This window comes from Eptatretus burgeri, chromosome 6 (assembly GCF_056783735.1).
Source record: "Eptatretus burgeri isolate ZD-2024b chromosome 6, Ebu_testis_v1, whole genome shotgun sequence".
Lineage (NCBI taxonomy): Eukaryota > Metazoa > Chordata > Myxini > Myxiniformes > Myxinidae > Eptatretus > Eptatretus burgeri.
The window spans coordinates 72,961,173-72,978,516 of record NC_140966.1 but is presented as its reverse complement, the minus strand read 5'-3'; the positions used below and the strand labels follow the sequence as shown (position 1 = coordinate 72,978,516).

The 17,344-nt window shown below is 42.9% G+C and overlaps 1 protein-coding gene across 2 annotated transcripts in view; it reads right to left on the bottom strand.

Moving 5' to 3' along the window:
- The window catches only part of TMEM53 (transmembrane protein 53), a 68,959-nt gene extending 51,615 nt beyond the window's left edge, over positions 1–17,344 (bottom strand). For both annotated transcript variants that reach the window (XM_085885612.1, XM_085885611.1), the window contains exon 1: positions 17,178–17,344. In XM_085885612.1, coding sequence (XP_085741738.1) covers positions 17,178–17,198 — 21 coding nt within the window. In that variant the 5' untranslated portion in view covers positions 17,199–17,344. The remainder of the gene's footprint in view (positions 1–17,177) is intronic.

The window sequence follows — 17,344 nt, the reverse complement described above, 5'->3', positions numbered from 1 at the left end:
CTTCAAAACCATGAAACCTAATGGCCCAAATCTTTGCATGCATATGAAGGGAGATCCAAGGGAGTGAATGAATGAAAACTGTGTTTTTGGGTAAACTTAAACACACCTTTTGAAGATGATTAACTCATCTCATCATGAAAAAAAAACAGGCTTATTCTTGGTCAGCCTGATCTCCATTGCAGGGGTCTTAAGCCACCATTTGTTTCGACCTGCTCAAACATGCCTTGCCATGGAACCATGATGTACTCTCACGGACTAATTAAAGTATACAACCAAAATCTGTCTTCGGATTTGGAGCCATAAGGACGCCAACCTAGTTGGAGCATGTGGACTAATTAAGCGTCAAAACCTGGAGTGAAATCTGAAAATTTCAAGAAATTATCGATTCTTACAACTAAACATGTTTACCTATTTACATCAAACAAGCAAGGCTGTGGTCCCTCCTCCATATTTACACAAGAAAATGTGAAATTGCGAAAGCATTAAATTTCACTTTTTCTACTGCTCAGAGAATTATATTGAGTGAAGAAAAGATTAAGGAAGGTTCCAAAAGTGTTACTTCATTGTGTGCAACGAAAACAATTATCCAGCTGGATATCCGCGAAAGTTCCTGTAGCTGCGGCTGGGTTCTCCGTATGGAAATCTTTAGAGTTAGGAAGGCAAAATAAATCAAACACAAGATCAAAGTGGAGCTGTCACTTTATAACTGCTGGTAGTGATGACCGGATACCAAGATGTCCAGCTTTGATACAACACGGGAATGACGAGTTACGGACCGAGTAGCACGCCGAGTTCGACCACTTTATTATGTGCGCAGCTGACCATTTTTCCTGGAAACATCATCGGTATCAATTGAATTGGAATTTAAATAACCTGAACACAAAGTAATAAATGTTCGCAGCATTTGTCCACAGGGTAAAGTGGGACTTCCTCAAGTCTAACGAGGCCCCACATGTCTCTCTACGACGTGGGATTGACGACTTATGGACCGAGTAACATGCGTGTTCAATATCTATTTAATACATACGCAGTTAGCCCTTTTTCCTGGAGGCATCATTGGAATCAATTGAATTAGTATTTAAATAACCTGAACACGAAGTAATAAATGTTCACACTGTGGGTCCACAGGGCAAACTTGGACTCCGCAGAGCCAAACGAGGCCCCACACGTCTCTCCACTATGTGGGATTGATGAGTTTATGGACCGAGTACCAGGTCTCGTTCATTTTATCGATTACGTTCGCAGTTGACCTTTTTCTTAGGGCCATCATCGGTATCAATTGAATTGATACTCCTTTACTCTCAAACCCATCCAGGTGCAGCCAAGTGAGCCTCATTCAAAAAAATTTTGTTTTAAGTTCTCAGATTCAAACAAATAATTCTGGCTTCCAGTCCATGTAACCGATCGGGTTGAAATTTAAAACATGCATTCCCCATGTCTACTCGATCATAATTGCGAATTTGCACATTTATTGATGAAACAGTTCAAGAGAAATAACTTTTTAAAGATTTTCGTTCAATCCAAAATGGCTGCCAGACCATGTGACATGTTAATTATATTCATGAACACCCTGGTATCCCCAAGGCTTGGGTAACATGTCTGTGATCTTTCCCCTCGATCTGTCGAGCTGTTCTCGAGAAGGAGATTTTAAAAGTTTTATACTTCAAAAAATCATAACTGTCAGACCATGTAATGTATGACATTAAAATTTACAAAGTATATTTCTCATTTGTCATAGTTTCAGAAGTATCAGATCAGATGTGTTTGAAGTCTCAGATCGATTTGGGAACCCATTCTGGAGGAGGTTTTAAAAGTTTTTTGTTTTTTTCAATCCAATATGGCTGCCAAACCACGTGACCTATGACATCATAAATTTATTTTCTGTGGACCAATTTATCCTAAGATGACCCTCAAAATTTTTCATACTGATCGGGTGTAGCATTCTATGTGTTGAATTTTCACCGGGATACCGCTTCACCGATGATGTCACAAAAAAATCACTTATTCCCCATAGAGTACTTGCCGTGTGCCAAGTTTCAATTTTTTCCATGGTGTGGTTTCGGAGACACAGAGATCCAAAGTTTTTCCGTATTTCCAACATGACTGCCACACAATGTGACCTATGACGTCATAATTATCATTAAAACATTCGACATGAGTAGTCGCTCCAATGTTGAAAATTTTGTGTAAATCTGACAAGCGTTTGCAGAGAAAATAAATTTAACAGTGAAGAAATCCCCAAAATAGTGGTGGAATAACTTACAAGGAGAATAAAGAGAAGAAAAACAATACATTACCCCAGCCTGAAAGGCTTGGTACTCCAGTAATAGTATTGGAAAAGCAGAAGAAAAACAAGAAAAAGAGCAAGCAGAGATTGCAGACCATTGCTAAGACTTGTTTTGTGTGGTGTTTGTATAGTTTTGTGATTAGTAATTAGTTATAGACACAACTAGAACTGCCACTTTATAACTGCTGGTAGTGATGACCGGGTACCAAGACATCCCACTTGGATGCAACCCCGCTTTGACCGGACACCTGACCCTGACCAATGACGTTTATTAGTATTCAATTGAATTTAGAATGGGATTAAAATAAATTAAATTCAAATCAAATGGAAGACAAAATAGGTACAGTCTTGCATTGGAGTCATCAGAGGGAACCTAAACAAGCACAAAGCAAATAGGAAGTCATCAGGAGGAACCATGATAGGATTCACATTTCAGCTGCTACTCCTCGACCCTCAAACCCATCCAGGTGCAGCCAAGTGAGCATTATTCAAAAAAAAAAACCAGAGAAAACAACCCAGATCATTTTTTTAAATAATTCTGGCTGCCAGACCATTCGTCTAATCAGGTTGGAATTTTAAAAAGTATATTTCCTATCATTACGAGATCATAATTGTGAAGTTTTAGATCGATTGATGAAGCGGTTCAAGAAGAGAATTTTTTAAAAGATTTTTCACTCAAATCAAATATGGCTGCCAGACCATGTGACCTATCAATTATTTTTGAATAAGCTGGTATCCCCAAGGCTTGGGGAACATTTTTGTGAAGTTTCCCCTCGATCTGTCCAGCCATTCCGGAGAAGAAGATTTCTATGGGTTTTAGGGTAAATCGAATATGGCTGTCAAACCTTGTGACCTATACCATCATATGTGTGAACGTTTTGTTCCTCATTGATAGGCGGTCATACATGTAAAGTTTCGCCTCGATCTGTTCTACCATTTCAAAGTAGATTTTTGAAGATTTTTGTTTTAACGACAATTTGGCTGCCGAACCACGTGACCAAAGAGGTTCCCATCGTGTGCTGCCTTTTTGGCTGCTTCTTGCACCATTGGTTAGGGGTGCAGCTATGCTGCTGATGCAGTGTCCCCATTACCAGTATACTGGTGCTCATTTCGCCGTCCTCAGAAGGATGACAGGCTGAGTCAACCCTCCAGTGGTCAACGGGGCTCAAACTCAGGACCCTAGGATCCAAAGCCACCACCCTAACCGCTAAGCCAACACCAGGCTATAACCAAATAGTTCATCCACGTTTTTTTCTGTGGCCCAATTTATCCATAGACGACCCTCAAAATTTTCCAAACTGATCGAATGTAGTGTTCTATGTATGCAATTATGACGTCATAATGAAGGCACTTGTGACATCATAAACAAATCACACCTATTCCACATGAGGAGTACTTGCCGTGTGCCAAGTTTCATTTTTTTTTTTCCGTGCTGTGGTTTCGGAGATACAGAGGTCAAAAGTTTTTCCATTTTTCCAACATGGTTGCCACACCACGTGACCTATGAAGTCATAATCTATATATATATATAGTTGAAAGTGTGTCTGTGTGTGTGTTTGTGTGTGTGTTTGTCTGTGACCTATGCACGCGAAAAGTACTGGCCTGATCCTCACCAAACTTCACATGCTGACAGAACATGTACCCGGGAGTGTCCCGATGTAAAAGAATTGCACTTCCGACTTGCGGTTTCCGAATTATGACGTCATCACCTGATTTCATAACGTTAATTTTTCAAGTTCAGCCGATTGACGTGGGGCCAATGCCATTTGCAATAGAATGAAAAAATAATGCTGCAGTAAATTGAAGACAATGACTTCCAACTTCCCGGTTTCCGAATTATGACGTCATCACCTGATTGCGTAACGTTAATTTTTCAAGTTCAGCCGATTGATATGGGCCCAACGGAATTTGCTGGAGAATGAGAATTAATTAAGTCGCAAATGATGACATGAAACCAGTCTCACATTGTTGAGGCATTATGGTTTTTTATCTGATGCGTTAATAAAACTTAACATTTTTGAACTCGAGTCTTCTGCATATAAAACATGCCGGGGAAAATATTATATTATAGTGGTGATGAAAAAAAAATATTGGTGGCAGCCTCCACAATTTTACAATTAACTGTGACATATACTCCTTCAGACCCGCCGTCATCCACGGGATTCCTGTGCGGAGCACGGGTATCCCTGCTAGTTGTCATTATAATATTCTTCATGAGTAGTCGCTTCTGTGGTAAAAATTTCATCTCAATCCGACAAGTGGTTGCAGAGAAAAACACTCATGTTCTGTGCGGACAAACAAACAAGAAAAAAAAAACGTCTGCACGGTACTTACAAAATCCACTCCCCTCTCAGAAGGTTGCCATGGATCCATCAAATTTTCCATTTCATTAACATTAAAATTGACAATCTTAATCAAAGCTCAGATCAATTAGATGAAAATTGATTATTTTTCAGATTGAAATAGATGATTTTAGAAGTTTGACATGACCGTTGACCTTTTAACCTCAAATCGCTGGTTTCCCAATCCAATAACACACTATGCAAATCCTGTTAAACTTTGAAGTCAATGGGATGAAAAATGACGATTGTAGAAATTCGACTTCAAGATGAGCTTTGACCTTTGACCTCAAAATCAATAGCCTTCTCAGTTGAGACCACCTCTACGACTTGGTAAAGTTTCATGACGATCAGTTTCGAATTGTGACCTGCAGACAATTGACAAACAGACAGACAGAATAACAAAATCGACTGACCAATATACTTGAAAAATCTTCGATTTTGCAACTAACAAACGTACAGACAAACAAGGACAGACAAACGGACCCAAATGCAATACCCTCTCTTCTGGCGAGGGTAACAATAGGTTACCCAGTCTGAAAGGCTTGGTACCCTAAACAAGGCTCTTCTGGCTCAACAGTTGCATAGGTTCCACCTATTAGGCACGAGCTTAGTTGAGCTACAGCTCCCTACTTCCCAACAGGGTTGTACTGCAGCCAATATCGGAAAAATAATTTAATTCTCAACGTTATAGACCAGTCCACCAGTGTGACCACTCCTTGGCTTTTTTCATAAGATCTTGGCAATTCGTTGTTCACCTTGGCATCTTGGTTTTCTTGAGGTTTTCTTGGCGTATAAGTTTTCTATTATCATCCCTTTTCCGAAACCTTGTGAATTATTGTCTTTTTTCATTGGCTCACCTTGGCATTGATGAAAATGAGGAGTGGTCACACTGCAGTCCACCCCAGAGAGGGAACATCCACAGACACGCGTTTCAGGCTTGTTGGCGTATTGATTCAGTAAAGTTCAGGAGGACAAACAGTTCGGTTCGGTAGGAAAAAAAGAAACAAATAAGAAAGAAAATGTCCTGCAAATAACTTAACTCCCACAATCACCCCTGGCAGAAATAAATCAACAAACGGAAGTTGGCCAAGAAAATTAAGCCACTGTTTACATCAAGTACAGCAAAAGACAACCATTCACCTGTATTCACAACCTGACAATTTGTCCCAGCACTCAAAAAAAAAAAAAAAACAAGCAACAATACGATTAAAATTCGATCGGCGTTCATCATTTGCTACACCAGAAATAACAATGTAAACAACGAAGAAGAATGAAAAATACAAGCATGAAGTATGCCCTCTTCGGAAACAACGCCATCGACAAGGCCTTCTCCCGAGACGGAGTCCTTGCCAGGAATCGAAGGCCCGGAGCAATTTCACTACGGAAAATGGCGCTGCAGAGAGTGGGGTCCCACTCGTCCTTCCCAAACACCGCCAGACATCTGCACTTCCACAGGGCCATTTTTGTTGCACTCACGATATTCCAAAAAACCAATTTCTGAAGAAAAAAAGGGAACTCACCCACACACCCCGAGTGTGATAATACTGTATCATGTCAAAGGGATACTCGGTTTCAGGCGAGTATTCACCATCTGTCTGTCTGTCTGTCTGTCTGTTCCCTGGTACTGCAAAAATGACTGAACTGATCACAACCATTTTTTGGGTGTGTAATTCTGGGACCCCTTGGAGTAAAATAGGCATAAATATAATAACATGACCCCCTTGACGGCTCCCGTAGGGAGCAGGTGCTTCTAGTATTTCTAATGACGCAAGCTTCATGAACACGCAGAGCTCGAGACATAAGTGGTAAATAACTTGCTGCATCACTCAAATTATTCAAGTCAATTCGTATAACAAGCTTTAAGAGACCATTAGGATAAGGAGGAAACCAATTATAGGGCCATGATTACCTGAACTCGAACAAATCCCAAACACACAAAATTGGGCCTGCGTTAAACCACCAAACTCAATAACTTCAGATGACGTGCGACAGAGGCTACTTGAAGCAAAAAGGGAAGATCCGGACAATCCCTAGCTCCAATCCATCACTTCACTTTTACACAGCTGTTCCCACTTGGGTTTAAGGATACACTTTGCACAAAAGAAGCTATCAATCAAGCCCCTCAATCTGTGAACGACCAAAGTTGGAGGAGGTAACACCTCAACAAGGGTCCTCAATAAAGGGGGAAATCTGCCCATCCACTATAAGGGCTTTCTCTCCATGAAGTGAAAATTTTCATGAAAGCTTCTGCTCCTTTCATTCACAAAAACATCTTTTAACATAAGACAACTTTATACAACAATTATTTACAACCTTTGTGGCCTCACATAAGGATATTCCAAAAACCTTAATATTGTTGTCACAACCTCCAAGTGTCAGATGCTTTGGGCACACTAAAGCCCTTTACCAGTCCCAGTAAGCAAAATACTACTTTTGTCAACATCAATATGAAGGTCAGAGGCTTTCGAAAACACCTTACAGCATTCAACTGCACTTCATAACAACCAGTCATCCCTAGAGAAAATAACAAGGATGACATACTATGATCCGCCATCCGCAGAATCCTAAAACCTTAGACTCTATCTTCAAATGCAGAGACCAGAGGAGTAGTTGCCAGAACAAAAAGCGAGGGTGATGAGGGACGACCTTGTCTATTCCCTCTTTCGATATTAACTCCAGCTGCCAACCTACACAGCATATTTGTAAAGCTTTCCATGAGCTGCAATGACGGCTGTGCCAAAAGACATGTCGGCAACACCTCCCATAAATACTTCTATGAGACGTCATTGAAACCCTTCACCAAATCCAAGCTCAGAATTGCAAGACTTGTTTTTCTGATATTTGCCAAAGACAAGGTATCTCCAACACAAATAAAGACACCCGAGGCTTCCCGGCCATCTGTCAAGGGGGGACCTCTGATGCTCATGCAAAACACCATTGGCTCCATCCTTCACCAGCTTTAACAACGCAGCTGCCATGATCTTGTAATCTGAATTCAAAAGAGATATTCGTCTCCAATGTGTTACATCCTTCAAATCCCCTTCCTTTGGGAGCATCAACAACAATGCTTCATACCATGATGGTGGCACCCTGCCAAAGCTTCAGATGGCATTGCAAACTTTCAAAATGGGCCATTAATTTCTGGTCAAAACACCTTATAAAATTTATTTGGAATTCCATCCTTCCCCGGTGTTTTACCTTCTTTAAAGCCTTAATAACTCGTTCTAACTGCTTAGGTTTACCACATACAACACTTTCATCTGCAGTCTGATAGAGTACTGCTCTCCCCTCTTGGGGTGGCTCCTCTGCCTCACACCTTTCTCCGCTTTACGCTGTGGAAACCAAGGCATTTAGGATCATTGGTATCTCCCGCGATGAGGCTGAGTCTTTGGGTCTCTCACTCTCTCACCGCAGACAGGTCGGTGGTCTTTCTGTCTTCCACCATCTCCTAACAGCCTTGCCCCCCTGCTCTGTCTGCGCTTTGTCCCCCCCCCCCATATATTTTGACTTCTGGTGAAGCTGCCAAAATCAAGAATCACTGCTCACCTTCACTCTTTCATTCCTCTTTTTCCCCCACATCTGGAACAAACTCCCACACTCTCTTCAATCCCATTCCTCCCTCCAAATCTTCAAAACAGCTGTTCCCCACCATGTCTTATCTTCCCTCATCCAAAATCATGATCTTTTCTACCCCCGCTAATCTACTCCAAACCCACCTCCATCAAATTCCCTGTTTTCCTTCCTGAAAATCCCTGTGGTGTCCATCTTGTTTACCCCATGTACCCCGCCCCATCCCTCTCCCTTCTATAGGTATCCTAATGTCTCTGTTCCCAACTGTTTTGTGCTTCCTTCTCCTGCCCCTCTTGTCTCCTGCTCCCCTTGTTATATGTTCTGTGCAATTATACGAGGTTCGACAATGCAAAAAAAAAACAAAAAAAAGGTGTAAATATATAACTTTCCTTCGCACTAATCACATGAGCAGTACAATGCAACAGCAGATCTTTCCTGTCCACTGCAGACACCTCCTGCTTCATATACAAAGATGAGAAGAAATCCCCAATCAACCCATCGACCACCAGAGGGTCAGTGTGAAGGCAGCCAACACTGCCACGCATGCGTGATGGCTGCACACAATGTTTTGCCAACTTATGGTAAAAGGGAGTGGAACACTGTTAATGGTTTCCTGTTGAAACGAAAGGGCTTCAAAACACAATGCGGTCCTCCTGTTTCTGAAAATAGGCAGTAATGCTGCTCTTCACTGAGATTTCATACCACATGTCAAATCCATTCGACTGAAGGGCATACAAATCGTTGAAGCCTCCGGGACAACCAGACAAACCATTCTCTCCCTCCGCATCATGGTCCTCCCCAAACCCAAAAGCATACTTTTCAGCTAGCTCTTAAAGTTATCCCACCAGTTGGAAATGTCATCAAATTCCGGAATTTGTGAAGCCCATAAACAAATTCATGCCTGGTGTTGGCTCAATGGTTTGGGTGGTGGCTTGGGATCCTATGATCCTGTATTCAAACCCCACTCGGCTGTTGAATTAATACCAGGTGGGGTTGACTCTGTCTGTCATCCTTCCGAGGTCAGCAAAATGAGTGCCAGGATGCTGGTATACTGTGTCGGAGTGGTGACCCATCCAGGATAGTGCACAATAACCAAGTAGACTGCTTAAGCAGCACCAACGCTCTGCACAGAGTATGGTCCCAATCTCCTCCTCCTCCTCCTCTTCCTCCTCCTCCTCTATGTCTCCAAGCAACGACTGAAATGGGTTTAAATGACTTGCATATATATTTTTACCTCCGCCACCAAAGGTGAAGGAGGTTGTTTTCACCCCTTTATATCGGTATGTTTGTCTGTTCATTTGTCTGTGTGCATGATATCTCAAAAAAGTTGAGGACGGATCCGAATGAAATTTTGTGGACAGGTTGGGTGTGTGACAAGAACGAACTGATTAGACTTTGGTGAAGATCTGAAGCCGTATCTGGAAACGAGAGTTATTTAATTTTTAAAGTAATTCTTTACCATTGAGAGATCGGGCTAAAAATGGGATGTATCATGATATTTGAAAAATGTATTGGGCCTGATATGTTGTTGTGGATCAGGCATTACATGGTGGAGGGAGGTGGGCGCTCTACCGAGTGCCCTTCTAGTTTAATCATGTATCTATACAATATATATATATATATATATATATATATATATATATCATTAATATTTTTACTATTCTTATAACTGTTCTATTTCACTAATTACCCTCACCGGAGGAGAGAGTATTGCATTTGGGTCCGTTTATTTGTTACTTGGCGAAATCTTCGATTTTGTCAAGTATGTTGGTCTGTTCCGTTTGTTGGTTTGTTTTTTTGTTTGTTTGTCCGGTCGTCTACAGCCCAAACGGCTGGACCAGTTGTTCTTAATTTTTTACACCTGATAGACAATCCACCTGAGACGGTCGGCGTCCAAACCCCGTCTTAATCGGACTAAACGTCGCGACGTGACGTCACACAACGTGAAAACACATTTTTGGACATAACTCAGTTGACGCCAAATTAAACTTCATTCAAATATCTAAATGATTACTAAATGCATCTTATTACAAATTACGCATAATTTTTGCAAGCGTATGACGTCAAAGTTTTGCCTATTGACGTCATTTCAAAAATATATTTACGCTCGTGTGCAGCCGAAACTACTGAAGCAAACGTTCTCAAATTTTAACACGTGATAGCCAATCTTGCTGAAATAGTCTGGGATCAAATCACGTCATAATCGCACTTAACGTCACGACGTTATGTCAAAAAAAGATGAAAACAAGCTTTTGAACATAACTCAGTAACCGGAAGTCGTAGCGACTTCCTGTTGATGCCAAAACAAACTTCAATGGAATATCTAAATGTTTTAAAATGCATGTTAGTACAAATTAGGCACAGTTTTTGCAAGCATATGACGTCAAAGTTTTTAGCTATTGGCGTGATTTAAAAAAAATTCTATTCGTTCTACAGGTCACAATTCTTAACCAATTTGGATGAAATTTTAACAGCTGATAGAAATCCACAGTGCAAAAAGATATGTGACTTTTGGTGATGTTCAAGATCAGGATCTGGATTCTGCATCACTTTATATTATCGCCCATTATAAACCAATGGGGAATTTTGTGAATTACACATGGCTATTTCTCAAACAGTTTTGCACTTATTATATTGAAACTTATACTGTCTATTTATGCATGTAATATTAACATGTGTACAAAGTTTGATCGAAATTGACCCAAGGTCAAGGTCAGGGTCACCCAAAACATGAAAAACACACATATAAAATACATATTTTTGTTTTACAACATATTTGAAACTTGATAATGGGATCGTAAAGCTGGTTGAAAAGAAATGTTCCTTGGTATTTTCAAATATTTTCTACGATCAGAATGAAGACAACAAGCACCGATGATAAGTTGTTGAATGTCACGTGGTGGCTTTAAATGAGTTGTGAAAATTTTCAATCTGCTGCCGTTACCATGACAACGCGCGCCTGATAATTGTTATTTGTGACGTCGTGTCATTTTATTAGTGTACGAACAAATAAACACCACACATTCCATGACATTAGAGCTTGGACCACCACATGGAAAGGTCAACTAATTCGCCAAGTGTCATGCGAAGCACGATTTTTCATTTGTTTGTCTGCACAGAACTTGTGTTTTTCACTGTAACCGCTTGTCTGATTGAGACGAAATTTTCAACATAGGAGCGACTCCTCATGTAGAATTTTCAACGATAGCTATGATGTTATTGGTCATGTGGTGTGGCAGCCATGTTGGAGAAAAGGAAAAACTTTGGATCTCCATCTCCAAAACCACACCAAGAAAAAATTGAAATTTGGCCCGTAGCAAGTACTCCTCATGGGGAATAAGTGTGAGTTATTTATGACATCATACATGCCTTTGTTATGACATCCCAAATGCATTGATAGAATGCTACATCCGATCAGTCTGAACAATTTTGAGGGTCATCTTCGGGATAAATTGGTCAACAGAAAAAAAACAAAAAAAACTCAATGACGTCATCGGTCACGTCATTCAGCAGCAATATTGTTTCTTTTTAGATAAAACCTTCAAAAAATCTTTTCTGAAATTCCTGAACAGATTTAGGCAAAGCTTTACAAGTATGACCGCCTATCAATGAGGAACAAAACGTTCAAACATTTGGCAGCCATATTGGATTTACCCTAAAACCTACAAGAATCTTTTCTGAAATGGCTGAACAGATTTAGGCAAAGCTTTACAAGTATGACCGCCTATCAATGAGGAACAAAACGTTCAAACATTTGGCAGCCATATTGGATTTACCCTAAAACCTACAAAAATCTTTTCTGAAATGGCTGAACAGATTTAGGCAAAGCTTTACAAGTATGACCGCCTGTCAATGAGAAATAAAACGTTCACACATTTGGCAGCCATATTGGATTTACCCTAAAACCTACAAAAATCTTCTTCTCCAGAAGAGCTGGATAGATCGAGGAGAAACTTCACACCATTGTTCCCATCGTCTTGGGGATACCAGGATATTCACGAATTATAATTGATGTCACATGGTCTGGCAGCCATATTGTATTGAGCGAAAATCTTTAAAAAAATTATTTCTCTTGAACCACTTCAACAATTGATGTGAAACTTCAGAATTATGATCAAGTCATAATGCTGAATATATTGTTGCGGATTTCGCGCCCGCCGGCGTGCGAACGGCCACGTAACTCGAATCGCGGCACGTCGCCCACCGGACGGACAATCCAGTCGTGACCCTCTCGGACTAACGCCGGGAACCAGTCACGGGTGGACCTTTTGGTCTCACCGCGATCGAGCCAATCAGCCCCCGCGTGGGATAGGGTTGCTCGCCAAATTCGACCTACCTAAGTACCCACGCGGAGGGTAGACCGGGCGATCGCACCTCGCCGCAGGTCGACTTCGGACACGGGCCACTTAAGCGACCCGTTCCGTACTATCAGAATAACCGAGCGGTGTTATCGTCGACCTCGACGGTTCGATTAATTATCGGGCGTATTCAGCCCACTACCAACCCTTTACGTGAAGCAAGATGAGGGTTCAATGGGGGAAAAGACGAAGCGAAGCGGGAGAACAGTTCAACAATAAAGCACATTTATTCGCGGCACACGGGAAGCACACAAATACAATTCCACCAAAAGCACACAGAAAAAAGAAAACACAATTCCATTTACACAAAAAGCAAATATAAAAGTGAAAACACAGTGCAGAGCTAATACCGACTACCGAGCACACGGCAACACTTATACAATTCTACTTCACAGACGGCGCCGACAACACATACCCAAAACCAAGGAAAAGAAATACCCTCAAGGATGAGGCGGGCCTGAGGCCGAGACCGGGTCGCGCCTACCCGTCTGGTGATGAGACGCGGAGCGGCGATGGCGCCTCACTCCGCGGGCCTCGCGGACAGTGCCTGGCAGGGGGTGGGAAAAGGGGCCCCCTTGGTCGCACTATCTCAGCGCGGGGGGAAACAGGAGGGGGTTGCTGATGCTCGGGGTATAGAGGATCTTTATTATCCCTGGTGTGCGTCTCCACCTCGGACAGGTCGCGCTGCCGGCCTCCCTCGGGCGTGCAGCTCCTGGCACCGACGCGAGCACCCCCTCGTCTGCCTTCGCCGCTGCCGCCTCTCCGCCTCTGGACTCTCCACCCTGGACTCTTCTTTGGGCTCCCCTCGTTCGACTCTCTTCAGCTTCTCCAGCTACTGCAGGCTTCGGGCTCCAGACTTCCACACTCTTCTCCTCCGTTCCGACTCCTTCTCGATCTGCTGACTGACGAACACCGTCCTTTTATCCCCCCGTAGCTTCGCCTTTGACCCCCTCCCTTTGACCTTTCACCTCGCTCCCCATTGGCCCGAGAAAAAGTGGGCGTGAAGGCTTTTTGATCCACAAATTTGCATATATCGATCGTTCTGGAGGCGGGGCCAAATCGCCCCTCGCTCACCGATTGGACGGCAAAAAGTGGGCGTGTGTCGTTTTTGATCCGTTTTTGAAGCACAAAATCCGTGATTTTGTACACGCTGTTCAACGTGCGCCCTGCACGAGTCCAACACCGGTACCCACAGCGGGGCAAGAACGGTGGCGATGCTACGGTTGCGAGGTGTGACGTGAAGGTCGTGGCGGTTGTGGTGAAGCGGTGTTGTGGTTGGTGGTTGATGTTGTGGTTGTGGTGGTAATCATGGCGGTTGGTCCAAAATAAAGATAGTAAAAGAAAAACGGCTATCCTGAAGAGTCGCAGCTCGCATAAATGACATGTATTCCCACTAGACAACGGGTTTGGGCCTAACTACACATGCACTTACCGAGATACCTCACCTAAGGGACCTGAATGGTGGTTTGCGAATTTGGTAACCACAACAATATGTTTTAAATTTAAACCTGATCAGATGCATGGTCTGGCAGCAAGAATTGTTTAATTTCTTGATCTGAGTTATTTTTGATTTTTTTTTTTTAATAAGGCTCACTTGGTTGTGCTTGGATGGGTTTGAGGGTAGAGGAGCAGCAGCTGAAACCCAAATCCGATCTAGATTCCTCCTGATAACTTCATCTTTGCTTTTTACTTGTCCGGGTTTCTTATGATTACTCCAATGCAGGATTATTCCAATTTGATCTTCCATTTGATATGAATTGAATTTATTTTAATCCCATTCTGGATTCAATTGAATAAGAATAAACGTCATGGGTCAGTGTCAGGTGTCCGATCAACACCGGGTTGCATCAAAGCGGGACGTCTTGGTACCCGGTAATCACTGCCAGCAGTTATAAAGTGGCAGTTATAGTTATGTCTATTATTAATTACTTAACACACCAGTACACAAACACCACACAAAATACAAAACACACAAAGAAGCCTGATGGGGATCTGCAATCTCTGATTGCTCTTTTTCTTGTTCTATTTGGTGTCATTTTATGATCTTAAAGAAAATTGTTTTAACGTGCTAACTGTAGCTCCCTGTGTTAGTAAACGTCTGACGAGTTGTTTTAATCTACTAACAACTTCAATACTGTGTGTGGTTCCTCTCAGTCCTAATTATTTCACCTATAACTGTACCATGGAATAGCTTCTTAAGAATATTGCTGTGCAAGAAGACATTTGTACAATATGGAATGGAACATCATCTCGTTTATAAAATAATTTGGTGTAAAATTTATTATTAAATAGTGCATGTCGTACGTGCATGCCCGTACGCGTGTGGTGTACATGCAAAAAAAAAAACTTTCAAACCGCGTGCCAGAAACAGCAACCACACAGGCTGTTCCTTCGCTCTCGCGTGCCCGTACGTGCATGGCCGCACGTGCAAAAAAAAAAAAAACGACGTCAATTGTGATATCATAGCACCGTGTCCTGTCATTGGTTTGGTAAATAAATGGCCATAACTTGGGAAACACTTGGGAAACAGCTGAAACGGATGAAAAAGAACGATATCAAACCTTGAAAAGGCACATACTCAGGTCCACAGCGTCAATTGTGACGTCATATCAAACGAAGAAGAAGAATTGTGACGTCAATTGTGATGTCATAGCACCGTATCCTGTCATTGGTTTGGTAAAGAAATGGCCATAACCTGGGAACCACTTCTCCGATTAATATCAAACCTTGAAAAGGCACATACTCAGGTCCCCAGCAATATTCCTGGCAAGTTTCAATTATATCGGACCAGTGGTTGTCGAGAAACAGCGGTCACAGACACACACACACACACACACACACACACACACACACACAGATTGCTGGAATTATAGATACTAGTCCGGGCCCGTCGGGGCGGGCCCGTAGGTGCGTGCCAGTATGTGCAGCCCTCTCTCGCCCCTCTCTCTCGCCCCCCCTCTCTCGCCCCTCTCTCTCGCCCCCTCTCTCTCGCCCCCTCTCTCTCGCCCCCCCCACTCATCCCCTCCTCTCTCGCCCCCCTCTCTTGCCCCCCTCTCTCTCTCCCCTCTCATGCCCCCCTCTCTCCCCCTAGTCTCGCCCTTCCTCTCTCCCCCTCCTCTCTCTCACCCTTCTCTCTCCCCCACTCTCATCCCCCCTCTCCTGTCCCCCTCTCTCGCAGATATTGGTCGACAGATAAATGGCCGTAACTTGGGAACCACTCGTCCGATTAATATCAAACCTCAAAAAGGCACATTCGCGGGTCCCCAGCAATATTCTTGGCAAGTTTCAATCAGATCGGACTGTCAATCGTGCAAAAAAAAAATAATAAAAAAATTAAAATATAAACATTAATTGTGACGTCATTCGTGACGTCATAGCACTGTGTCTTGTCATTGGTTGACAGATAAATGGCCGTAACTTGGGAACTGCTTGTCCGATTAATATCAAACCTTGAAAAGGCACATCCGCGGGTCCCCAGCAATATTCCTGGCAAGTTTCAATCAGATCGGACCGTCAATCGTGCAAAAATAAATAAATAAATAAACATTCATTGTGACATCATAGCACCGTGTCTTGTCATTGGTTGACAGATAAATGGCCGTAACTTGGGAACCGCTCGTCCGATTGACATCAAACCTCGAAAAGGCACATCCGCGGGGCCCCGGCAATATTCCTGGCAAGTTTCAATCAGATCGGACCGGCGGTTGGCGAGGAACGGCGGTCGCAGACAAACAGACGGAAAGACACACACACACACATTGCTGGAATTATAGATAGATATGATATCGATTTGTAATTCTAAAAAAGAAACTGAAGTGAGTTTGGTTTTCCTTTTTTAATTTGAGTTTTCATAAACACACACACACACACACACACACACACACACACACACACACACACACACACACACACACTCACACATCCTCACGCAGTCATAAACACACACACACACACACACACACTCACACATCCTCACGCAGTCATAAACACACACACACACACACACACACACACACACACACACACACACACATCCTCACGCAGTCATAAACACACACACAAACACACACACACACACACACACACACACACACACACACACACACACACACACACACACACACACCCTCACGCAGCCTCACGCAGTCATAAACACACACACAAACACACACACACACACACACACACACACACACACACACACATCCTCACGCATCCTGACGCAGTCATAAACACACACACACACACACACACACACACACACACACACACACACACACACACACACACACACACACACACACACACACCTTATCTGATCAAAATTTAAATGTCAACACGATTGTAGACAGGACAGCCAGCTTCACACCCCCCTCAGAAGAAGATGGTAAGCCCCACGGTGCAGTGAGTGCCCTTTTCAGTGTTTATAAGTCGTCTGATGTTCCCTTCGAAAGTGCCATTCAGTTTGGAGCTGGGACCCTGGACGGCGATTCCGCCTTGCGCTTGGTACAATTGATAGAATCGAGCAAACCCCGTAGGCCCGACTAGGCCTCAAAGATATATCTCTCTATCACAGTCTCGAAACAAAACTCCATTTTGGATGAAGACCGCACGACTGACCAGATGGTGAAGCGCCGGCATCGGGGAACGTTATGTTGTAATCAAAGTCCTCAGCCGACATGTCGTCTGGTTCACCCAATAAACGCTCGTTTTACCTCACAACTGCCGCTGCCAGGGCAATGACGGGACGCTGTCACCGCATGGTGGTTTAACTGGGCCAGAAGGAG